The sequence below is a fragment of the Charadrius vociferus genome, unplaced genomic scaffold, assembly GCF_000708025.1.
Source record: "Charadrius vociferus isolate BGI_N301 unplaced genomic scaffold, ASM70802v2 scaffold45, whole genome shotgun sequence".
NCBI lineage: Eukaryota > Metazoa > Chordata > Aves > Charadriiformes > Charadriidae > Charadrius > Charadrius vociferus.
In genome coordinates this window covers 2,627,630-2,654,277 of record NW_009648712.1, presented here as the reverse complement: position 1 = coordinate 2,654,277, position 26,648 = coordinate 2,627,630, and the positions used below count along the sequence as shown (strand labels likewise).

At 36.4% G+C, this 26,648-nt stretch overlaps 1 protein-coding gene across 1 annotated transcript; it reads right to left on the bottom strand.

Annotated features, from left to right (window-relative positions):
• Window positions 1–199: 199 nt before the first annotated feature.
• Window positions 200–25,584, bottom strand: TTC39C (tetratricopeptide repeat domain 39C). The gene is made up of 13 exons (XM_009886633.1): window positions 25,537–25,584; window positions 23,852–23,980; window positions 22,779–22,893; window positions 19,030–19,384; window positions 17,557–17,725; window positions 10,375–10,468; window positions 9,429–9,536; window positions 8,761–8,870; window positions 7,962–8,085; window positions 5,492–5,589; window positions 4,405–4,509; window positions 1,351–1,389; window positions 200–715 (listed from the first exon to the last, which is right to left on the bottom strand). Exons 1-13 carry the CDS (start codon window positions 25,567–25,569, stop codon window positions 626–628), a joined length of 1,569 nt encoding a protein of 522 aa, XP_009884935.1. The 5' UTR covers window positions 25,570–25,584; the 3' UTR covers window positions 200–625.
• Between the last annotated feature and the right edge of the window lie 1,064 nt (window positions 25,585–26,648).

Here is a 26,648-nt window from a genome sequence, read left to right as displayed (position 1 = left end):
GGGGGGAGGGGAGGGGAGGGGATGATGAAGAACGGAAGGGGATGTGAGGTTTAAAATTCACACATTAGTCATCATGAAGTCACTGACATAGGCCACTAAAATTTAGTAAGCTCCGTTTTTTGTGGCTAAACAGTTTTGCTTCTCCTGTGTATTAGCTAATGCTTGAAGAAAAAAAAAAAGCATTCTGACCATTCCCAACTTCAACATTTACACCAATTACTTTTATTGTATTATTCTAATGAAAACAGAATTGCTACCCTTGGCATATTTTAGATCTAGATCTATTTTAAAAGGTAAAAATCACACCCCCCAATATTGTTGAAGTAAATCATGTGTGCTTATTTAGGTTTACCCACAGAGTTACAAGCAATTCGTTCAGCTTGGTTTAAACAAAATAAAAACTGAAGAGTTAAAAACACAAGGTCACTTAACCTTCTTCCTGGTTGATTTACTTTTAGTTAAAATTGTAACATTTTACTAAGCCGTACCAATTCTGACCATACTAGGAAAGTGTCTCTGGCACAAGTGGTTTTCAGAAGAAAAGCTGGTCTTCCCAACAGCTTTTTCTTCTGCTTCATCTTAAAGTGCAGAAACTGTGGGAAAGGATAACAAGACTTCCTGTCCATCACTGTGGAACTACTTCCCTTAGAGAGGCTAAGGCTGCGTGTATGCGGACGTGCAATCTGTTCTCAAAGTCATAGCCAGTAAATTCCTCCTGGGAGAAAAAAACCAAACAAACAAAACATAACTATTAGCCTCCTTCACTTATGATATGAAGATAATTTTACTACTAACGTTTAAGAAGTCATGTTACAAAACAGACCACAGAAGAGAGGTGAACTGGAGATTGTATGTTGCAATATCCCCGCATTACCCAATGCAACAAAACTACAGAAATTCCAAGTCGGTGAAGAGAGGAGAAAGCTTCCATTTCCAACATGCTGTTTGGATCCCATGTAGTTGAACAGCACCTGGAAAGTTCTGCAAGTCCAAAAGCTCTAGAAAATCCCAACATGTCCAAGGTAGGAACCAGTTGGAACAGACAAGGAGTGGAGAGTTGTCATTTTCAAAACTTTCTGTAGCCAAATCTTAGTTGAAAAACTTGGCAAGGTTCTAACACCCCAGGAGAGGTCACTAATGTGGGCTCTGTGCCATAACTCACCTAAAAATACGTATCTACGTAACATACATAAATGTGTATCAGGTACATGAATGCACATCTACGTGACAGTGCTGTAGATTGTAGGTGAGGGACACCAACACTTACCATCTACTCCCCCTGCCCCAAATACACAACCTCTCAAATGCCCACATCTCAGAAAGATAAACTTGAAGTGTCTTAGTTTTTACCTTGGCTTGGAGAAGTAAGGTTTTGCCTCTTGGCACAGTCTACAAAAAGACAAACATTGCATTAGAAATGCATTGCAAATGTTACAGAAAATATCTTAAGTATATAACCTGGTCAGTCCGGAATAGCATCTCTATCTTCAGAGCAAGGTACCGAGCAAACAAAACCCTCTCAAATTAGGAAACTAGAAATACTAATGAGGCACCCAAGAAATGCAGTACTACGTATTCCTAATCTTCTACAGAAAAAGAGAAATTACAGCTTTAAATGCAAGTTGCTACTGATGATAGCAAGCTACAACAACGCACAGGGAAACAAACAAGGCTACAGATAAATGACTAATTGATCAATAGAGTAATTTTTGTTTGTTAACCAAAGTTTAAGACATTTGTTTACAAAACAAGTTACCGGATTTTAAGCATTAAAAGTTGTTTCAGAAATCTCAATTTCAAAGTCTTAAGGAAAAATATATGTATTTGCAGATTAATATTTACTACTGAAAAACTCATGGTTTATTTCTTATGGTACATTTTATTTTAAGCCTTACAAATAAACAATCAACTGCCTGATAAAAGCCAGAAAAATTAAGTTTTCTTATACAAATATACCTGAATATGAACATATGTACTTGTATTGGTTAAATTACATTCAGTGTCTAAGAAACAAATATCTGTAAACTTCTTGACATAACCACATTAAAATATTCAAGAACTTGATTAGAACTAAGTTTAAAATAACAAAGATGATTCTGATGGCATGGTAGATCAAACAGGTAATTAGGAGTAATTTTAAAGCAAAGTAAATTTAATATGCTTTTTATACTAAGATGCACATTAATTTCTCGACCTGTTGCTCAGATCTTTAATACAATCAGCCTCTCAGGTAAATGTTATTTATAAAATCCTATTCCCTTCTCTTTCTTAACCATTACAGAGCTCTCACATGACACCTCAGCGAGTAAATGGAAATTTCTATAAGTAGCATCCACTCACCTCTAATTCTAGGTCTTGCTTTTCCCCACCTCATCCCATTTTATTCCAGTCAAGCATCATTTACCTCCTCGTTGTCTGAGTGCCACAAGAGGGAGTCTTCTGCATGTCTTTCACGTACTAAGCGCTAGCATAGCTTCTCAGTACAGTTACAAGCCGAGGCTTGTTCAGTCCTCAAACACCCAACACTAAGCATGTTCGGTTACTGTGTGCACATACTACAAGTAAGGCAGGGAGGGAGGAAGGACTGCTTCCACATTCTCAAAATTTTCAAATAACTTCACTACTCACCACACCTTTTTTTAAGAGACATTTGACATGATCAAATTTTAATATGAACATGGAAAAAAGGCAACAGGAACATTAGTGGACTCAGACCTCCCTACCAGGTTTCAAGGTCCAGGTCTAAGTCATAGGGCATCAGAGTTTGCCCTCTTTTATTTTTAAAAGCGTTTTTAAAAAGCGTTTCCTAGGGTTTTTTTAAAAGCGTTTCCTAGTTTTGTCCTTTGTCATGACAATCATTTTTACTGAAAATTTTCCTTTCCTTCTCTCTTTAAGGGGAAGGTTCAGCTCAAATTATTAAATCTGACAAGATTAAAAACAACTGAAAACGGAATCTTAAGATTATGAGATACAATCAGCACAACTACTGTATAGTCTACATACAGTGATGTAGGAGTTCAAGTCATTACCCTGAAACCACTTCCCCTAATTTGCAATCTGATTCAGGAAGTACGACAAAGTGGCATGAACTCCAAGTAGCGGTCTTACATGTTTGACGAGGGACACACCACCAAGAGTGGTGCAGAAGTTGCCCTAGTTTAAAATTCCCTGGGCACCCTAGGAGACAGAGTATGTGGAAAGACCTGAACAATTAAATGTATCATCAACCAAGCCATTTGGACAGTCCAAAAAGCCAGATGAATTATTTTCCTCTTCATCCTGAACAACAAAAACCTCGCTACTCAGCGTGAAAGCCAAAATGCCAACACAGCTTTAACAGAATTTAAATGACTGAAATCACTTTACTTATACATCCCCTGCAACAAAAAAGTACGATAGCATGCGTGCCCTCAGTCCAGGTAGGTTTCCAAGATGCACCACCGATGTGCAAGACTAGGAAGATATCTGTCCTAAGAGCGGGGATAAAGAATCCCAAAGTAAAAAGACTTTTGACAAATACCATATTGTTCCAAATATGAGTTTGATCCCCAAAACACGGAGCTATTTTAGGAAGGCACCAAATTCTATTAGGAGAGGATAACTACAGGTAATCTTTGAGCTCAAACAGCATCCAACAGAAAAAGAAATACATAAGGAAAGGATCCCAGGCACTCACCACACTAAATACCACCTGCAGACAATAAATCTGTGCCTACCTAAGGCATTCTTGCCAGGCCTCTGCTGCCACCAGCAGCAGGAACACTAAGGCAAGTGAAGGGGCAGAGAGGCCTTTGTGTCTTGAGGGGTGATGTAAGTATTTCCATACCCCAGTACTCATATATACTCTTTCTATAAGGCACATACAAAAACATGGGCATCATGGCACGATCAGAGAGGTGAAAAGTGAAGTCTTTGTGGTGCTTTTGAGGGTAATATACTAAATAATAAAACAATGTGGTGCTACACTCATCAAAATTCTTGCTTTACTGCTTGCTGTAGGTTTGCAGACATACTCATTTTACTGCTAGAGAAAGACATCACCAATGGTCAGGAATGAAACAGCTGCCCTGAAGAACCCCAGAGAGTCACAGGTTCTGTTTTTTTATGTAAAAATGAAACCCAGTAACAACACAACAAGTCATTAGAGTGTTATCAGCAGATAACTAAGCTCCTAAGTATGTCCTTATAGCTCTCGATATTGAAAAATTAAGACATTGTTACCTTAAACACACTGCATTTCTTGGTTTGCAATAAAAGCAAAGTAGTAAGTTTCTCTATGGTAGGTACAAAACAAATTTTTGTAACTTAAAATACATTATCATTTATAAACTTCATTTATTTGTATAATGGTATGTTGACTCCCCACACTAATTTTAAGAGATTAAAAATAGGTTATGCTATTACCTCTGGATTGTCTAACAGAAGACAGCCAAGTTCATAGCAAGCATATGGCTGGACGTATAAATTGTTTTGACGGCACAGTTCATCTTTAGCAGCTCGCTGAAAGAACTATAAAAATCAAAGAAAAAAACCAATGTAGTAATACATTAAAATTGACTGATACTTAAAAAAATCCAGAAGCACTGTTCAACTTTAAACACTAGAAATTAGCTCAAAGCTAAACCGAGAATAAATTTAAAACTTCCAATGGCAGAGATTCTTTAAACAAGAATGCAGGGGTTTTCACTGACACTAACCTACCAAGGCAAAACTATTTGTTTGGATTTTTATGAAGTAAATATATTGACTGTTTCAAGAGTTTTCCAACTTCACATTGAAAAAATACAAGATCTAATGAGGAACTTTAACATTAGAGATTAAGTACCCAGATTATTTAAAATATACTTGAGAGAGGCAGAAAATAAAACAAAAGAAAAAAGATTTAATGCCAGCATCAGCTCCCTTATTGCTTATGTGAATTGCATTCTACTTTGGCAAGGAAAAAAAAAAACCCAATTGTGCCTACAAACCAAAGCCTGGAGCGGTGGCAGAATTATTCTTTGGTATGTGCTAAAAATCAAATCTCTCAGGTCTGGGGGAAAAGCAGCAAACCCATGCTTCTGAAAGGTCAATTTCCAAGTTGTTGCGGATTTGGGTTTTTTTTTGGTTTGGGGTTTTTTTTTGGGTTTTTTTTTGTTTTTTTTTGTTTTTTTAAAGTTGAATTTTCTATGTTGGACAAAGTAAATCCAGCAGAGCAAATAACTCTTCCGTTCTTCTTCCCAGCTTCCCCTTAACTCTTGCTCCTACAAGCCACTTTAGCTACTGTGGTCATCCAACATAGCCATTTACTTTTACAAGATAGAATATAATGAATACACGCTAAACAGAAGATTTGAAAAGAACCTGACGCGCTCGGTTGGAATTCACAAAACAGTATGATCAACAGTACTGAAAACTGATGGCTTAACACTCTTACTCAACAACATTTACTGTTTAATAGAATAGGTTATAAAACAAGATTAACAGTGTAAATTATCATTTAACAACTTACCTGAACAGCATCTTCAGAATTTCCTAAGCATTTGTGTATGGCACCAAGAAGCAAATTCCTCAAACCAACAGCTGATGAATCATCAACATCCTGACAAGCTTAATGAAAAGATTCCAGTAAACAAACAAGACGGATTGAAATCCTTCCGTAGACAACAGTTGCGGTCTACAGTGACTTTTAGTCCAATGATTAAGTTTAACCAGAAAAAGAAGAGGCTAGTAACATTATGATAAATCAAAGTAATTTGGTTTCTTTTAAATATAACCCATTTTGTATGAACCTCATCAAGCAATCTGTCACTCATGAGAACAATTCCTAACAGAAACAAATGGGCTGAAAGTCAAAGGCAGTTGGTGTGTTCTTCTCAAGAGGAGAATCCATTTCTCCACCAGTCTTTGAAATATCCACTAAAAGGTAAAGTTAAGAAACAACCACCTCCTCCTGGTGTTATGGAAAACTAGGTTGTCCCAGATACTGAAAGGAAAATACGTAGTCCAATTTACAAGGAGCACAGGACAAGCAGTGCAGACTTGTTCTGAACTGAAGCAAAGTGATAGATGCACAAAAATCTGTACTGGGCTTAAAAACCCAGACTAGAGTATTGTGGCATCACAATTCTCAACGCTGATGAGAGGATAAGGCTTATTTGCCAGACTTTAGCTGGCCAGGGACATACACTGCCTCAGCTGAGTAGTGCTGTTTCCAGAAAGAACTGAATCGCACAACCATCTCTCGATGACTCAGGCTCCATTTTGATCAAACTTATTAGCGCCAGCTGTGTTAAATCAGTGCTAGTTCCATGAGAAGCCATTTGCACTTGTCTGCACCACTGCCTCCAGAAAGGCCGAGGTGCAGGGAGGCCTGCAGGGCTCCTCATCTTTTCAGAAGGAGCTGAACTGCTGTGCCTGGAATGGTAGAGCTCCTTCAACTTCACATTCTGCCTCATCTCATAAACCCTGACAGATCTTAACGAGCTCCGCGTTCACAACACAGTTGATCCACAACCCAAATAAACCACCTATGAATAACTAGGAGTTGGCTGCATGAAGTATTTGGACGCTACACAAACACAAGGCTGTCAACTCACCCTTGTATTGCAAGTCTCAAGTTACTTGGCTTTTTACTTACAGAGATACATGTGGATACAAATTAATTCCTTTATTTTTAAGTCTGCTTCTAGCCCCGAGGAAAAGCCTGGAAACTCGCTACAGCAAATTACACTCCAATTACTCAAGAGAAGAGGAAGCACATAAAAAATAAATTTCCTACCATCTCGTAATTCTGAGATACACATAGGGCACAGCAATAACACTGTCACTGTGCAGAAAATCTTCAGTCAGGGATCGCTGATGCAGACACATCTGTCAGTGTCAGACTTTACGAGAAGTGTAGAAGAGTTTTAACCTATACTGCTGTTTACATTAAAAAGTGCACCACTAACGAGAAGCTTATACAAGAACTGCATTGCTTCTGAGCATCCAGGAAAGAAGGGCATATTCTTTACAATCTCTAAAGCTGATTGGTCTGAACGCAAGTAACAAAAAAAATTGTGACATTTATTATTATGTAAGTAAATCTAATTTTAAAGCCTTCACCATTATCTTTGGGACTAGAAAACTAGGGATCTGAATGTAACCCACCACTATCACACAATTTAAATGGAAAAGTTACCTTAAAAACAAAACAAAACCTGCAAACTAGTCCTGACTCTTGACTTAAAGACTGGTAGTTTTCTCACTTAACATAAAAATCATGTACAATCCCCAAAAGTTCACAATTGCAGAAAAAAAGGAAGCATCTCCGTGGCAGACATTTTTGGTTTTATTTGCTAAATGAGCAGGTAATAACTTGAAACTGTTTGCAGAACACAAACAAGACTGATCGCCAGATGGAGGAGTAATGAAAACTTCATGATAAACACTGTTACCGCAAGCTTCACGTGACAGACATCCAAAGACATCTGGAGACTAAGAAAGAGGCAACCATAAAATGCTCCTTTCACCACTAAGATGGTCCCAGCAGCCAAGATAAACAAAATCCTCATCATGTCATAGATGACCTCATAAGCCACATACTTCCTCTTAGAAGAAAACTGACATGCAGAAATTAATTAGTAGTTTTCGGTTTTTTATTTTGTAGCTAAGTTTAAATGAGTTAAATTTTGCTTAGTGATTTTGAACAATAGCTATCACACTATTGTTTCATTTTAAAAAATGGGCAAACATAACTGATTAAAAAAACAACTATATGCAGCAAGGCAGTTAAATGTCTCCCAAAAGCCTATAAAAAAAATCATAAAAAAGAAGCATTAAGCTGAATCTTAATGGGTCCATTGTTAAACAAACTGTTCTGCTGTCACACACACACACAGGTTTAAATTTTCACGCTACAACAATCAGCTACTCCACACAACAGAAGAAAATTACACACCTCATTAAAAGAGTAAATAAATAAAGGAACCATATTATACCTTGGCTCATATGTTGTAAGTTCGACAGGGAACAGTTTGGAAGGGCTTTCCATAAGTACAATACTTCAATGGATGCCAGGACACAGAGCTCTTTGGTCGGCATTTGTTTCCTAAATCTATCTGCCTACAAAGTGGGGAGAAAGAGGGAAGGGAGATCTGTCATCTATCCTTTTACAGGGAACATAATAGTCACAAACAATATATCACAAACAGTAATTCTGCTTCATGAAAGCATCCAACAACTATGAAAATAAAGTCGGTGGTAACTTAGCTTAAAGACTAAAAAGCAAAATCTTTCAATTAATTTAAGGGCTTACATATCAATCAAAGTTAAAGCTTCCCTGTATGCAGCCTAGATTTGTTTTATTATATTTCACAATCCCAAGTACACACTGACTGGATGCTGAAGAGGTAACATCTGCAAGACCATCGGTTGGGAGATATTTCCCAGACAATTTCTAGCTTTCAAAAAAGAACTAAGGCTTTGACAAACAAGACAAGATAAAAAGAAGTAGGAAAGGCAAACCTAGAAGGAAAATTACGCAAGCAACTACGGCACCATGTATTTTTATCTTTAATAATTACTTTAAAGTGAATAGGCAATTCACATTTCTTTTGCTAGGTCCTTAAAATACATGACACCATTGTTTTTCCACCTGAATCCTTCCCACTAATTCTACAGAAGCAACACAGGAGAAAACAGATACATCTGTCAAAAATAAATATTGGTAAAGAATCCAAACACAATTACCAAGAGTAATTACTGCACTGAAACAAGTCAGCCTATGCTAAACCAAACCTTTTTCACTGAAAATTGTTCAATCTGATTGTTTTTTCTTTTGAAAAGTTTCTGAACTTCCTTGAACACATTCTGAGCACCGTTGACATCACCAGTGGCTCCTTGACATACTGTAAGAACACAGAAACAAAAACATGTTAACACTACTGGGATATGAAACTAGAAAAATTAAGATTAGACATCATACAGTCACAGGAAAAAACACACTCACTTCCAGAAAGGACCTAAACTGGGGATCTGACAAACATGCAAATCCCAACTCTCCCAGGTACCCTCTGTGATCATTAACAAGTCAGTGCTTCTTTTTCATACCCACTAAAGTATGAAGAACTAATACCACCCAACCTCTATGGGTTTATTTATTAAATCTTTGCGATACACTGTTATATGACCTGTCACTACACTGACAATCACAACTGCTTCTACATCTAAGAGAGGGAAGCTGGGGGCGACAGGGGAGAAAGTACTTATGCGCACGAATGTGCGTGCATGCAAGTGTACATTACATAAACAAAGTCATGCAAATCAAGTCTGGCATAAAGCTGCATAAGCAGCAGGCAGCGTGGAAGGCACTTCGTGCACTAGTAAGTTTCCCAAAACAAAAAATAGTGCTAAAACCTTATCACATCTCTGATTTATCACTTATCCAACACATTGAATATACTCACCTGCTGTTAAATAAGCGTAGTAGCACTGCGACCACCTGGATTCATTTTTAAGCCTTTCAAAGGATTCAAACGCATCTTTGAAATTCATCTCTATCATGCTGCACCAACCTAAAAAAAAAGACTAATTTAATTTCAGAGAATGTACAGTAAGTCAAATTTGGTGTCAACGTTACCAAAACACACAGTCTGTTATGACAGCTGGAGCTAGTTTAACAGTTATACCAACAACTGAAAAAGTTAAAAGTGAAACAAATCAATGACATACATTTAAAGCCTGATTTAAGTTTACTAGGAAATGTTGTAAGATTCCATACAAAACAATGAATCCTCTTCAGAGCAACAACAAATCTAGAGAGACACCAAAATTTGTTTTATTTAAATACTGTATTTTGTAGGATGCTGAAACTTACAGAGCTACTACTTGCTCCCTTATTCTTCCCCACTGTGAAAAGATCGCTTAATGAGACACATTTAAAGCTTGAAGCAATATATCTTCTCCACTCTAAAGACTTGTATTCAAATTAAGAACATACAGCATATATTGCTACTGATAGAAGGAAATGAACATGAAATACAGGTCCTGCAAACCGTGAAGCTTCACTAGACAATCAGGTTTTGGCACAGCAATGGTGATTCCACAGACAAATCAGATGAGTTAATTTCTCATTTTAAATAATATTCTGTAGGTGAACAGTTTACCCGTGATTCTATAGTCTACTCTCTGATTTTGCATCACCTTATATTTGCAGAAAACTTTAAAGTTATGAAGAGTTGTTGAACTTTACTTGCCCAAACAAGAAGACAGGATTATTACCATGATCCACTGAAGACAAAGGCCAGTACTCCAAAAACCTTTTTTTAAATCTTAATAATCCATTTTGTTTATTGAAGTTACTAGTCTAAACTTGAAAGTGAGCTATTTATAGTATAAAAATATCCAACTTACCTATTTCATATAAGCAGACATGTTGAATCTCCCTTTGGTCTGTTGCAAGTTCCAAAGCGGTATGAAATGAGGTCAAGGCACTATTGATTTGACACTAACAAAAGTGAAAGAAGAAAAAACATTCAGATGTCTGAAGTTTCAAATTTGTTGGATAATTTGATTTTGATAAAGAAAACATGCAGATTTGTGTTAATAGTTATTTAAAAATAACTATATGGTTGAAAAAATAATAATTGAAGTGTCTTACAGGCTGCAGGCTCTGGTTTGATTAGATGAAAGAGGCACAATATCCCATTGAGATGAAAGCCTCAAAATTCATTTCAGACTCTAGATTATTTTAAATGAGCTAAAACCCACCATAAAGCTAACAGTCTGAAGAAGGGCTAATATTTATTCAATACACAACCTCCACATTGCAAGTCCTTTGGCCAGCTTCCCTCCTCCCAGCTCTCTCAACCTGATCACTTTTGAATGGAAGTATGGGCAAATTATGACAAAGCCTTTATTTACAACGATAAAGAAGCATCTTAAAGAGGTCCCATAGTGAACTGATTTTACCATATATTTCATATTCATGATATGAAACAGAATACAAAAGCCAAATTATAAGAGACAAGGGAAGTCAGAATCACTACTACAAAGCAACTCAGATTTATATTTAAATGAAACTTTAGACAAGAATGCAAAGCGTTTGCTTGCAAGGTACTACCAATCAGTTCTACCATGTGCAACAGTAAAAATTAAAAAACATACGGTAATGAACTTGCACTCTAAAAGTCATATAAAAAGAGAAATGTAGAACGCTACAGAGTTAAAAAAGGGCAGATGGGGATAGTAGGAGTTTAATAATGTAATAACAATCACCAATAACTTACAACCAGTTCAGATCACCTCTCAACCTTAAAAATCAGTGGCTGTATTCCTTCTATTTGCTATTGAGTCCAGAATCCATTGGTTTTGTGCAGTAAGCTTTTGAGTAACCTCATTTCTACTCTTATTAGTCATTCCACCTTTAAGAGTCATGTATTTTAGCATCTGCCCATAAAGTTTAGCTTTCTGCACAATAAGGGTATCTTTAATGTTTGATTTTATTTTGAACTATCTCCTCTTTTTCCATATCCCTCAGTAACGACTTTAAGCAACAGTTAACAGAGAATTCGTGAATGCTGCATGACATGTAAGAAGACACAGAGGCATATAAGATAAAAAACCATTTTGATAAAATGATTAGTTACCAATAGCTTAGCAAAAAGAGGTTGACAGTTTTCTAAGAACCAGAATGAGTTCTTTTGACTACCTTAATTTCTAGTGTTCCCAGTCTAGGATGGGACTCTCCGTAACAATCATAAAGGGGGGTTGCAAATCAATATTTAATTAGTTTTATACACAGACACACTATATATCCCAATATAATTATAATAGTTTATACAACAGAAGAATCTTTAAGCCACTCTCTGCTGGCTAAGCATGTAAGTAAAAGAAACCCTTGAAAAAGCAAGCCTGTCATCAACACAAGCATAACTGAATTCAAAAATTCCTGCAAAAGCCTGCAGCGTTGTATCTTAAGACCACACACAGAGCTCTAAAGTGATTTTATTAGATTTCCCTTTTTCTCTCATCAGGGGAAACTGTTTTAGTTGCTAAGGAACAATTTAACCGTAAATCACATATATTGCATCATGACAGTACGACTAACTACCAACAAAGGGATCCATAGCTGTACCGATATAAACACTGTACACCTAGAAAATAAAACGGTGATTTGACTAAGATGTTTGTTGGCATGACAGAAGAATATACTACACAGAAAGACAGGCGAGTTATATTTGCTCTCAAAGCTTCCAGGGAGCCTGAGCAATGTACACCTTTGTTTACTTTTGTAGCAGCATATTCTCTCCACTACACATTACTCCATTGATGCTGCGTCACTCCAAGACGACTTCCTGTAAAATAAGTGTTATGAGCCCAGCCTTACAGAAAAAATAAAATAAAATAAAATCAGCTTAAAACTTTATCTTTGCATTAAGAATTTTAGAAGTTCAGTAAGTCTATGTTTTGAATGCTTCCGAGGAAAATGAAAAAAAAAACCAACCTAAATATAAAATCTAAATATTTAGTCCTCTGTGAAGATACTTTGCCTTCAAAAAACCTAAACATTTGAAAATATAAATCACTTATTGTAGTGCATGTTATTCCACACAATGAATCATGGTGACTACATCACTGCCTGCAATGCCATACACCAGCCTGGAGCAGCACGTGAAATACTGACTACCTAGTAATACCTAGTCCAGTTAGTTGAATATTCCATCTTCAATAATCTATTTCTCTAGCTGTCTAGATCTCTCAAGTTTTTTGACATCTGCCTAAGTTTTCCTTAAGCATCAAGCTCAGTAAGTATGTTTCAGAGACATTCCTTAATAATTAAAGTCTCGATCATCTCCAGGGATTGTGACAACAAGCTGGAATATATTTCTACTCTTAGTGTTGATTCTTAAAATAAATTAATTACTATCCGTTTACTGTTTCAGAGAATAAACAGGAAGAATTATAAAGTCCCAAAAGTCTGCAAGTATAACATTATGGCTGACACTTGAAATTGATGTATTTGAGATCTAAAAATATATATTACACACACGCTTGTAATTCTTTCAACAGGCATCACTCATGCCTCTCTTGGATATAATACAAAGACAAAAAAAGGTAATTCCACAAAACGTGTAACATACAGAACTAAATAAGCATAAAGAGAATCATTAAAGCTAATGTGAGAACCATAATCTTACATTTCTTGACTTCAGACTAAAACCAAAGACACCCCAACCTACCAACTAAGCATCCACAGAGCTTACCAAGCCAAGTCGGATTCCCGAGCCAACACATTTTCCACCCAGAGTTGTTCTCAAATCTCAGGACACTCTCCCTCTCCCAGGACCTTTCTATTCTCAATCAGCACTACAAATTTGTAAAGCTTTTAAGAAGACATGCTCATAATGAAGGGGAAAACAGGAAACAATATCTAAAAGGGGACAATTTACGCTGGAGGACACGTAGGGAAATTTTAAAGCCTGTATTTTCTATTGCTTAACACACACTCCTTTTTCCTGAGGCACAGCACAAAAATCAAAATAGAATAAAACTAGGATTCTGCATTTTATAGCCTTGAACAAGTAAGTAGAGCGGCCAGCACAATTCCTGAAAATGAACCTTGGCATTACACAAGCTCTGAAAATTTCTTTGCTTAAGACATCACTGTGACTTTATTCCAGACAATTCATTTAAGACTATTCAATACTTATTATTACTCTTGCCCTCAGCCTACTTTTCTGTGCCATACCCTCCCACTCCAAAATAAGAAAGATACCACTGATACTAACATGTCTACAAAAGGTAACTAAAACAGCAGGAGTACTTGTCAGCAGTATATTTAAGCTCGCAATACCACTGCACATTTTCCACTAGCCTGCACATCAAACACACTGTAGCACACCTGAATGTACCACTGGTGTTTTGCCTGTCAGCTGGAGTATTTGATATGTTTTTGTTCAGACTCTTAACATGCACCAACTGAGCTCTACAGATCAAGCATCAGAACCTGAGATTTTTGCCCCAGCCAGAGAAATTTCTTCTTGTTTATATATGCACACCTGAAGTCTGTTCCCAATCTGTTCCCAAGAGAAGCAATCTTGCCCAGTTCACAATTTTGTCAGACTACTTTTGCTTTTTACCCTTACCGCGCTCCACATGAAGCTATCAGCTATCAATCTATTTAACTATTTCTGAGTGGTGTGATTTGTACTATTTAAAAAAGCAGATAGAGATTTTTAAAAAAGTGTTGCTGATTAGAAAAATAAATTAAAAAAGGGAAAGCAAAACTGCAAGCTAAAAAAGCAGAAACGCGTAAGATTCAGAACATCACCTTTCACTTTGCCTTCTTCCACGCTACCACCATGCCCATCTTTCACTAGTGGCCGCAATGCCATGCTTGAACAGTCTAAGTCACGGTTTTAAAAGTAAAATGGTATTTATTAAACATAATTATAATATTAGACAAGACACATTTAGCAAATGGATGGCAATATTATTTATTTTATCAGTAATAAGAAAGGCCCAAGGGTACAGCTGGAAACTCTGGTTTTCAGACCAGCGGATTTCAGCAGCTATTATACTCATTACATTTTTAAGTACCCTTTAGGCACAAGCATAAAACATTATTCTCATTTGGTTTTAGTAGCTTAAGCTTACATGAAACATCATTATCAGCTTTAGTGGGAAGTACTTCAAAGATACAAATAGTCAGACATTCACAAATACTTGTGAGGCTGGAATACATACCATACAACCACAAGTCAAGCACAGCAATAGTTATGCCCATAAAAACAGCCTAAGTAAATTATGTAAAAGTCAAGAAAAATGCTACTTTTAATACACAGTCTCTTAATCTACTCTTTGAAAAAGAGACAGCCTACCGGCGCAACCTTTAACTTTCTGGTGCACTTTCATTCCAGCCTTCCCAGATCATCCTCCTCTCCTTTCCCTCAACTCATTCATTTCAATAGTCTCCAAACGCTTTCAGACTTCATTTTTCAAAAACATGAATCTGGGAAAAAAGTTGAAAGATAATTTGGTCCACGTTTGTAGTACCTATAAGGGTACTTCGTAGAAAACCAAAGTCTGTTAAGGCTTCTATTGACTAGTATTTACACACACTTTTTGGAGCACAAAGCATTATATAGTCACATGTTCTTAATTTGTCTTTCATAGCCCTGTCACTGCGAAATCTTCCTTCCTCCTTGACTGCCTTCCTTGGCAATTGTCTCCTTTGTCAGATTTGTCTCACTGTCAAGTCTTGCATGACTGCTTCTGCCTTTAGATCAGTTTCCCTGCTTCCAGGTGCCCATGGCTGAACTGTGCTCCTTACTGTTTCTTTTTTCCATTGAAAAGAAAAAAATCCACACATACACATAAATAGCTCTGTGGGTGCGTGTACCTACAGTATCATACACACACACTTCCTTGCCAAGAGAAGCTGACTATACCATCAGCTGAAAGTTACACAAAACGTATGTGTCTGTAGGACAAAGGCTATAAAATAACCCTGATGGACTGAGTGCTAGTAGGCTCTAACACAAAGCCTACAATGAGCATTATTGATTCTTATTTCCAGAACACACAAGTTCTTCTGTATAACAACATATAAGCTGCCTTTCATCTGCGTACAATTAAATTTTAATCACAGAATTGTTAAAAGATTACAGATGTTAAAGACTATAAAATATACAAGGTTCAGCTCAAGGTATACACCACATTTTCAAACATCTGCCTTCACTAATATGTCAACAACATTGATGCAAATTAAGTTTGCAAATTCCTAACATAGTCTACAGAAGAGCTTGAGATACTTAACCAAAACATTTAGACACAGCAAAGCCTCAGTGCTGCTGTACCAGTTAGAACAAAAGCGTGACGGGGGAACAAACAAGAAAAACCACCCCACAGCAACAAAAAAACCCACACCAGTACAAAACAAAAAAAAAAATAGAGGGGGTCCTGAATGGAAAAGCTCTCACGCAAATACATGAATAGGGACATTTAATTCCTGTTAGCAACCAATAAGCATTCTGCTGACCACGGGTATGGCTACATAGCATAATCCATAGCATTCTGCCTGCCTCAGCTAACTAACTGCGCTATCATGGCCACACAGTCTACAGCACAAACTATTTCACTTGGAGCTAAATTTCGATGTCTGCACACAGCATCATTCAATGCACAAATACTCTGAGATAACAAGTGAAGAACACTGCTTTGAGACATAACAGTACTCCAGAAAGGGACTGACTATACAAAACTGACACTCATCCCAAACCTATCCTCTGTATTTAAGCATAGAAACGTGTGCTCAGTTTATTGACAACTATGTTTACAATTTTGCCCTAGCTTGCCCTGAAAGTCATAATAATCATATAATAGTTTAATTTTATTCCTTATGACATTAAACACGAAAAAAGTTCCACATACCAAATCACACTCTGGCAATCAAAATATTTACATTTTTAACTGCACTTGCATTCATACACATCTAATTGAACCAAGACCAGTAAAATCTTTCCCACTCAGAAAACAGCAATACCTCCCAAAGACTTCCCAAGCTTGCCTGTGACAGTGTAATTCCCCAAGTGGACTTTTGCACTCAGAAAAACAGCAAAAAAAAAGTAAAACAATATTCAAACCCCATGCAAGAATATGCCTGCAAAATCTGATAGGCCACAGAAACGTGCCCCCACTGTTCTGCTACTGTTGTTATCTCCCTCAAAATAGTAAATTGTATTTGAGAGAGTTAACTGCAAACCCTAGCAAAAAATGACCATCAGTGTTAAAATCTGGATTAGCTCTTGTAATTATGATGTTGAGATGAAGGGTTTGAACATTCTGGTTTTGTGCTTTTGTGTTGGGTTTTCTTGTTACTCTAATTGCTCTGGAAATATTCTAGTCTGATAAGAGCAGCAGCCAGAAGCTGAGTAGTTTGAGGTACTCATCACCATCTTGTATTATCACAGAGTCTTAAAGAGTAACTCAGCCAAAAGCTACTAGGCTGCTGCAGTGTTTGAACAACACTCTGCAACAGCATTCACAAACACATTTTTGGTGAATAAGTTTCTGCTTGGGTCAGAGCTCACTTTTAGCAACAGAAAATAACCTGGTTTGACCTCGTAAAAGCCAAAGCCGTTATCTGAGGGAAATTAGTGCAGAGAATTAGCTGTACATGAACAGCACATAAAATGAAAAGCAGAAGATAAATACTATGTACTCAGCAGATAATAGTCAGATTTTAGCTTGACAAGCAAAACTGACATAGCTATTTATACCACAAGAAACTCAGGAGTGACCAAAAGCACTTCCTTTTAGCACCGAGCTACAAATGTACCAAGTAGCTGAAAAAAGAATTTCAAAGTGCCATTAATTTGATTAGAAGTAGTGGAAAAGCAGGTTTGACATGTGAATTTGAAACTAGGAAGGAGTTAATCCTTTCTTCTTACTTATCTTTGTATGTATCTGTATCTTTAGGCACAATTTACTGAAGCTGCAAGTTCATTCACATCAGGAAAACATAAAATAAGGAAGGCGGCGGGGGGGAGGAGGGGAGGTGGAATTAGTCAAAAGGGAGAAAACATGCAGTACCTCTAATCGCTGTATCCTTCCCTTGAAGAACATGAACAGAGAGGAATTTGGATAAGCAGATTCCTTTTTTGCAAGAATTTCTTTTGCCTCTTTCAACCCTGCCTTGTTATCGCTGCCATCAAGGGCAAAAAAGGGACGAACAACTGTGTGGTACCACAACAGAGCTAATCTAAAAGAAACATAAAAGTCAAAAGGATTACAGCTCGTAAACAGAAAATTGAGGATAACGTTCTACGCAGGTAAATTTTTTAAATGATTCTGAAAGACAAAGAAAGATATGAATCTTCTCTTATACAACCTGGCTTTAAAACAAACACCATATTACTGCCATACCTCAATGTACTCCTAAACTGCACCTGAACATACAACTCAGTACACATTACCCAAAGGTAAAGTAAGAATCAAGCTCATAGCATCAAAGTAGTTGAGCCTTTAGAACTCCGTAGATTTTTAAAGAAGAAAAACCAACAGGAAAACTTTGAAAACAAAGTGTTATTTAGTGGGGAAAAAAAACCCAAACCAACAACAAAACGAAACATACATGAGCAGACACACTTGCAATCAATATCAAAAAGAAATACATCCGTTGTTCAAAAGTGCAGAGATCTATACGACTTACATTGCTGCTGGAAACAAGGGCAGACCACAAAGATTTCCAAGACCATCTGAAGGAAGAAACACCCCCAAAAATACCACTTTTCTTCCCCAGAAAGGACAAAGAACCAATCAACAGGAACATTTAATCTTAAGCTCTCTTAACCTATCAGAAATCCGATTCTTCTCCCCAAGGAGAGACTTTAGCTCTGCTGTCAATGTTTCAAAAGTGACATCTGATGGTACCCGCAGTAGGTCCAGTAATAGAAGCATTAACTGGAGATAATAGAATAATAAACCCATTTATGAGGGCAGTTTAAACAGATCTGGCTAACCATTCACCTGATAAAAAGATCTGAATGCAGGATGAAGGTTTTTTTACACAAAAAAAAAATCCTCTAAAAAGACTGTAAGGGAACATCCCATTTTACTCAGATGCTAAAATTAAAAATAAACTGGGAAAGATGTTTGGCTAATAGTAAGATAAATAGCTAAGTGAAATCAATGACTCATACAAAATAGTATGCTCTCCATAGCAGAGAATATAACTCATGTAAATTTACTCAGCCTTCAGGGGTGCTTTAATTTACTCTGCTGGCATATAAGTTACTAGACATTAGAATAGCAGGTACTGAAGAACACAGAAAAATACTGACACAAACCCCAAACACATGTAAATAACTAACAGCAGAGAGATCTCATACACTAGTAAGTGATGAATTTACTAAACTATGGCATGTTAAACAACAAGCTACAAGTTTATTTTACCTGCTGTTGTTTCCTTTAAAGCAACATGACTTTTTGGTTTTGACTTTTTTTCCCAGTTACTTACTTTTAGTACTAAGTTATCTACCAAAGCATTTCAATATAGCTACTCACGTAGCTAAAGGGGCCTTCATGTCCTTACTTTCACTTGCATACATCAGTGAAGAAAGCCCCTGTAGGCGGTCTCCAGGAAAACCCAGCAGGTTGATGATTTTGAGCAGGTTTGGGGGCACCATGGATATGCAAAGATGAAAAAGTCCATATCCAAAGCTAACAGCACCTTTCAGTCTGTTTAGCGAATCCTCCGTTACACCTTCTGCAGCAATATGATTATCATTTGCAGCATCAGAAGTCAAGGATTCCTGAGTTGTTTTCTTCTGATATATTTCCTGAAGTGTATTAATGTCCGTATAGCACTTATTGTAAATTTTCCAGGCTTTTCGGAGTATCCACCCACCTTTTATGTATGCTAAAAGTCGAGGAAAAAAAAAAATATTTCAAGGCTGTATTTCAGAAGTGGAACATAGTAAGCAGAAAACGCTATTTCACAAATCCTAGGATTCTCTCTCTATTTGCATTAACTTATCATATAAAGGATTTTGTAATAGCTATTGTCCTCTCAAAGAGGTCTTTTATACTGGCAGTACAAACTTCAGTGCTTTTCAACCAGAGGCTTTAAAACAGCATGCAAAACAAAGGGACTTCCCTTCAGCTATGTAGCAACACAACCATCAGAAAGAAATAGAGAAGTTAAAGAACGTAATGCTGGATTCTGCTCCACTGTGAAGTGGAGATAAAATGGCTGCCTGGCGAACAGCAAGAATCAAAACTCAATGAAGACATTATACCTCTTAAGGCCAAATGATATTAAGACAGCTGATGGGAAAATACTAAGAAAACACCTTCCTTTGGGTTAGATAATAACATTGTCAACACCGTTAATTTCCCTGCTCCTCATATGAACACAGCACCTTATAATTAATAAATAAATCCTAAAAAATTAGTAACACAAGAATGCATAAATTTTATGGTTCTAAAATATTTTTCAGTTGCCTAACATCCTCAATTTCAAATGTAAGCTGGGACCCTAAATTTCCCTGAAAATCTGGTCTTCAGCATTCTCAGTTGAGAACGAGAGCGCTGTCAGTCTCGTTACCCTCTTTGCAGGAGGGTAAAGAAAGGCATGACACCAAAAGATGAAGATGTCCAATTTGCCTGTTTACACAGCACTTGTCTTGGTTATAGCACATCCCCGGATAAGGATAAGTGGTAAACAGAAAAACACGCACAAAATATACTCGTACGTCTTAGCTGTAAAAGCAGACACCAGCATTTTGTCTGTGATAGAGCCCTGAGAGTTAGGAACTGCAGTGACAAAGGATTTAACTAAAAATGAGAGAAAAATAAAGCATGGTTATAGCAGCAGTGTTCTAAACAGATATCACCAAACTTGCAGAGATCAGTGTTATAACTGAAGCCAGAATTAGATCATAACAGGTGGGGTGTGTCAAAGAAAAGGAAAACGCTATTAATACCAAACCACAAAGAGAGGCGGAAGCTAGTTTGATATTCCTAAGAAATCTCACTGAGAAAGACTGCAAAATTTGTATTCTCAGTTGCAACAGAAGGATTCTGTCAACATGAATTTAAAGTATTAACATGAACTTAAAGTATTAAAAAAATTAATCCTCTATCTTGAGTTCCATATTAAAGTACTATAATAAAAAATGTAAAGCCCTGCCATGATTCAGCTGCATTACAAGACTACCATTACTTCAACTTTAAGCAATTAGGTCACTTTTTGGCTGCACAGAATATTTTAAAAGTTATGCGGTTCACCACAAAATGAATGCTCATACAACTACACAGAGCAATTCAGCAGACAAATAATACCGAAAACCCCACATTTTACTTATCCTACGGATAGCGTTTCTGCTAATAGCTAACTACTGTGTTCTGATGCTTGCATCAAATAGAAAGGATATGTTGAAAAAAAGTATAGTTTTAGATTTTACTTCCATCAGTATGCTGTCATTAACAGTTCACTAACACAGCATAACCCTAATACATCTGATACACTAAGATAAAACAATCTAACAAAATAAAAGAATGAATTTCTGACTTTTCAAACATAAAAATTAAATCAAGCCCACTTACTGAGCTGATTTCCCAGCATGAACTTCTGAAAGTAGTCAGACCCATGACATCAGTGGTAAATACTAAGAAAAGGTAGTTCAATATTGCTGTGGGAAGCTAATATAAGTTGCTGTGTTACTAACTTTATGGTGAAGCTATTTGTAATACATCCATGAGGGTGGAAAAGAAAACTCTAAAATGTGTTAGGCATATGAGAAAGCAGCTTGCATGTCATCATTTGCTTCTTGTCAAACTGTTCCAGGAAGAAAAACAGAAGAAATTTTTCATCCATCCACTGATCAGAAATACTTGTCTACCTCTGAAGAATGCTTTTTTTTTTTTTTTACTCATTTCAATAATCTGGTTGCTACTTCTGTTTTTATCATGTTTCTGTACAGAAGATGTTTATACATAATCAGAAAGACAATATACTCAGAAAACTGAAATAATGGATCCAACAGTTCAGCAACAACAGTAACTAGCAGTCACTGAGTTGGCATTTAACTGCTTGAAATTTTAACTAAAGATTTCAGGTGTATTTTTCACTTAGTAAAGCAACCCAAATATACTGCATGTTCTGCAGTACTCTGCTACCCACTTCAGTTCTCTGAGCAGCAGACAAGAGAGAAAGAGAACAGACACCACTGTCAGTTACAGCATCCAACCCAGTTATGCTGCTGCAGAATACACACTGAAATAAGGAAAAAGCTTCAAAAGGGTGGAAAAACCCACAAATGAAAACCCAGAACTGCATCAAAAATAGTAAGAAAACCTTTCTGCAGCACTACATGCACAGCAGACAGAAATACCCCCTGAATTTCTGCTAGCTAGAACCAAATGCATTCTTGATGCCATGGCTTAGAAGAAACCAAGTCTGCACATCACAGAAAGCATTATGTCCTTGACTGACATTCCTAGAGTTATTTTAAATAATCTGAATGTTATTTCCCCAATTCCTTTCAGCTGATCAGCAGGGTTTTCAGTGACAATCTGGTCTGACTGTCATCTCCTGGTCTTCATTGATTTGGAAAGAACCTGGGAACATGCTGAATTTGTATATGACCTCAACCACATTTTCTATAAACTCATGGATAAAGGCATGTTTTAAGATTATGCAAGAGATCCAGAAATGCAAGAGAACATCAGAAACAGCTTTGTAGCTGGGACAAGGAGGTTTGTATTCAACACGACAGGATGAACCTCTTTGGCATGCAAGGATGCACTATGGTGACCAGAGAATAAGAACTTATTCAGCAGTTCCATCTTCAACACGTTTCATTTAAAATTACTTTCACTGGCAGTTTGTCATCTCCCTGAGTTGTCATGAACATAATGCATATGGACTATTAGGATTTTCCTGGTCGCCTGGACTCATAGCCTCTTTTATCTTGCAGGCCACACGAAGCGTGCAGATGCTACCCATCTTTGTACCTACTCCTTAAATGCCTCTATGGGAGCATGCAAAGGATTCCAACCTATCTAAGGTATGAAAAAAGGAGAAAGCTGTAATCTGTAGCAATCCAACTCATTTTATGATACTACTACCTATACAAAGGTAGAACAATACCTCTGCAAGTGTACCGATCTTGCAATGTTTCAAATAGAACTGCGCTCTTTCTTACAAAGCAATTATCTTTACTGATAGTCATATTGCCACTTTATGATCAAGCTTTATTAAAAAAGCTGTCATGCAATAAATATATCTAAACATTAAAGCCACAGCACACCTGATAACTCTTGTTTTACAAACGAGAGCACAGCCAAGTAGACTTGACAGTCTGCTACAATTATTTGTCTTTGCAGACGATCTATCATGGATAGAGTGGATTTTCGTCCATCAACCTGTTTGGAATATACAAACACAGAGCATAGAAAAACGTTAACAAAGATAATACAGAACACTGGTCTAATCATGACAAAAGATCCAAAAATAACTACAAGTGATAGTATTGCTACTAAATTAACACAGCATTTTGAAGCGGAAAACTATGCTAAAAGTTCTTTGACAGCTCATCAAGCAAGCTACTACTTAATAAACATATGCTATCAACTATTTTTCTTAAGATTCTACAAATACTCGGAACAGATTTACATTTCATTTGATTATTACTAAATACATCAGACATGCAACTAAAAGATGTTAGACAGAAGAGCACAGAAATGGGTATATGACAAGTGGCAGGGAAAATACAGTGCCCAAGAGCAGAGAGTTAAGTATGTCAGGTTCAATACTTTTTAGTGTACTTACTAAACATTGAAGAGAAATAGCTTCTTTTTCTGCTGTAGGTCTGCTGAGTCACACTAGGCAGGCCACTCAACATTTCTATACTACTACTTTAACTAGTTCCCAATCTGCATGCTTTATTCTTCCTTCATTATTTAGAATCAAAAATCTAAAAATGGAAGGAAGATTCCCTAGGAACATGCCTGGCACACAGCACTATGCAGCCTCAATTTCACAACTTTTGAACATTACTAGAGCACATATGAATCAAAATTATCCTGAATTAGAAAGGCTATAAGCTTCCTCAAATAATTTTAGTAGATCGCCGATTTGAGATGTTAAGAAAGTAATTACTAACATCAACACAACCTGCTGCTTTAGAAGATAAAATAACCAGACTTGGGTAATTCATGAAACTTAGGAAGTCTAAGCAAAATATTTGACTTAATTTCTAAATTTATTATTAATCTCAACTGCTCTTTGCATATCAAAAATATTTTTAAAATACAAAGAAGACAAACAAAATTTCCAGAAATATTTGTCCAACACACAATTCCATATTTATAATGTTCTTACATTCTTTTTAATTTTATTCTTGATTGTTTCTATAACTCCAGCTTCTTCACTTTCACAAAGTTTCTCTGTAGCCTTTAAGTCATCACACGCCAGCTGCATTTTCTCTTCTTCAAATGTCATCATGGCATTCTACCAGAAACCAAACATATTTGAATGATAAAAATCACAAATATTTTTATTTCTACAAAAGCTACAGGACAGTAAAAGTTTTCATAAAAACTTGTCAGTAAAACTTACTGGTTTTTTTTCTTAAAGCCTATTAATGCACGCACAGGTCAGTACACATACTTCTACACAGAAACATCAAACTAGAGATTTGAGAATGCTTTATCAAAAATTTCAAGACAAATCAGAACATACTAAGTCTTGCCCCCTTGTCTTAACAAAGCTTCATAGGCAGTCAAACTGAATGAGCTGTCACATTACATTAGCGGAAGAAAAACTTATATAAATTAATTTTCAATTATTGTTACATAAGGGACAATTTGCATCTGTGCAGATACTGCTTTTTGTACAATTCATCCACATAAACAGCAGGCCTCCAAAGTCAGTAACAAGTAACTGCTATTGCCTTTTTCAAAATAATAACCACAATTCCTACATATGTAGGAAGGAAAAAAAAAAAAAATAAATGCATCCAACTCAAACTACCGCTGAACCAATTTAGAAAGAATTTCAGGACAAGTAACTTCTTATCTTGATGCTTTATTAAACGAAAGCTCTGAATGACACAGGCACACAAAGTGCTGCTGCTATGTTTAGAACAGTAGCTAAGCAAGATATTTTCAAGATCCACTGATGCTGCACTGTGATGTTACACTGGTTCAGTGCATCAATTCAGATAAGCAAGCCTGAGAGATTCTCCCTCTTTTCTTCCCCCTCTCTGTGGACTTAAAAGCAAGCACATGCCCCAGGAGGTTTCCTAACCAATATATTTTTTCATATTGCCTGGTCCTCAGACCCTAGAGAGAATTTAAATTAATTTCATTTACAACTTAGCTATTTCCGGCATATTATAATAAATTCTCTCTTTAAAAAGAGTATTACCATAGATAATTTCTGGTGCACTCTTAAGATTATGCAGCAAAATCAGAATAAAGACAGTCCAAAAAACAAGATCCAAGCATTTTCTAACACACCTGCTCAGTTTTTATGGAAGATACTCCCATTTTTAATACATTAAAAAAAAAAAAATAAAATAAAAGCATTTAACAGACCTAACTTGCTCATTATGACTCTTTAGTCAGCCAATATTCTCGGTTCTTACATATTCAAAAAGGAAGCAATGTGAATGGATTGAATTAACAACTTTCTCCCAGCAGTATGAAGAAATTTTCAATAGCAAAAGCCATCAGGAAAATGGCATTTTTGAGTATTATTTTAATAATACCTCCACTGCTTATTTAAGAGGGTTTTGTTATGGCTCTTCGAATGGAACACATAAATATTTCATACATTTTAGAAGCTGAATCACAGAACCTTTATTTTCTATTTAAACCACATGAGTAAACAAGTTTTATATAACATAATGACTTGTTTTCTAGCTACATTTAATCTAAAACTTTGAAAAAATTCAGTCTCATAAAAAGAAACAAATTAGAGTATCCATTGTTATGAACACACATGCACATACAAACATTAACCACAAGAGAAGAGAGGCACACTCTCTACTCCCAGCTACTCACCAAAAAGCTGACAAAACTGGCTCCAAAGCTCATTAGTGGGCTATGGCTTCTGTAAAGTAAACAAAATGCAGTTACTATATGCACACATATTTCCTACCATAAAGATAAATATTGCATTTCTTGATTTTAACTTACATATCTGTAAATAAATCTTTGGGTTTTTGTATCAAGCTACAAACAAATGTTCTATCATTCTGCAAGATATAACAGAAATGGAAAGCCAAAAACTTCCTCATTTTCACTTACTTGAATATATCTTTAAAAAAAAAAAATTCAAGAATTAAGCTGCAGATATTTTTTTTTAAGAGAAACCACTGCCATCAAAACAGATTCAGTACAGGTAAAAAAATTAAGAGCATCAGAAAATTAAAAATCCACTAATTCTACTCTTTGTGACCCATCACGACAATTTTGACCTAGCAGACAAGTGTTAACTGGTTCTATTAAGAGATTCCCACTTCCCCCTGTTCCTATTAATTTAATCTACTCTACTCAGATTTCAGACAAATGCATATGCCACATAATATAAATTGTCGGAAATACAAAATTCTTACAAGGTTTATGACTTTATAGCTGTTTTGTTTCAAGCCCAGAATACATATCTTACTGCACTATGTGGAATAGTTTTAAGATGTTTCACCTATGCTGTTTGCAGGGATATTCCAAAAGGGTGAAATCAACTGCTAGATTAAAAAATGTAGGCAGCCAAAATCTTGGTAATATATGTGACAGGTTTCAAGCTTCAGGGCTATTATAGCCTATATATTCCCCTTCTCCGGAGATATTCAAAACCCGCCTGGATGCAGTCCTGAGTAACGTGCTCTAGGCAATACTGCTTTAGCAGGGGAGTTGGACTAGATGATCTCTAGAGGTCCCTTCCAACTCTGAAAATTCTGTGATAGTCACACAGACCAGGAGGCTCCAGCAATGTCATATAGAAGGCATTTAAAAAAAATAAATTCAGGATCTCAGCAGTATCACTGATCCACACTGTTTAGCAGTGGGCTGACAGGTTAGATGTCCACATGAAAACATCCCCACTGGAGTAAGGATAAAATATATATAGCAGTCCAGAAGAAAAAATTATATACAAACAATTGACTTTCAGGATA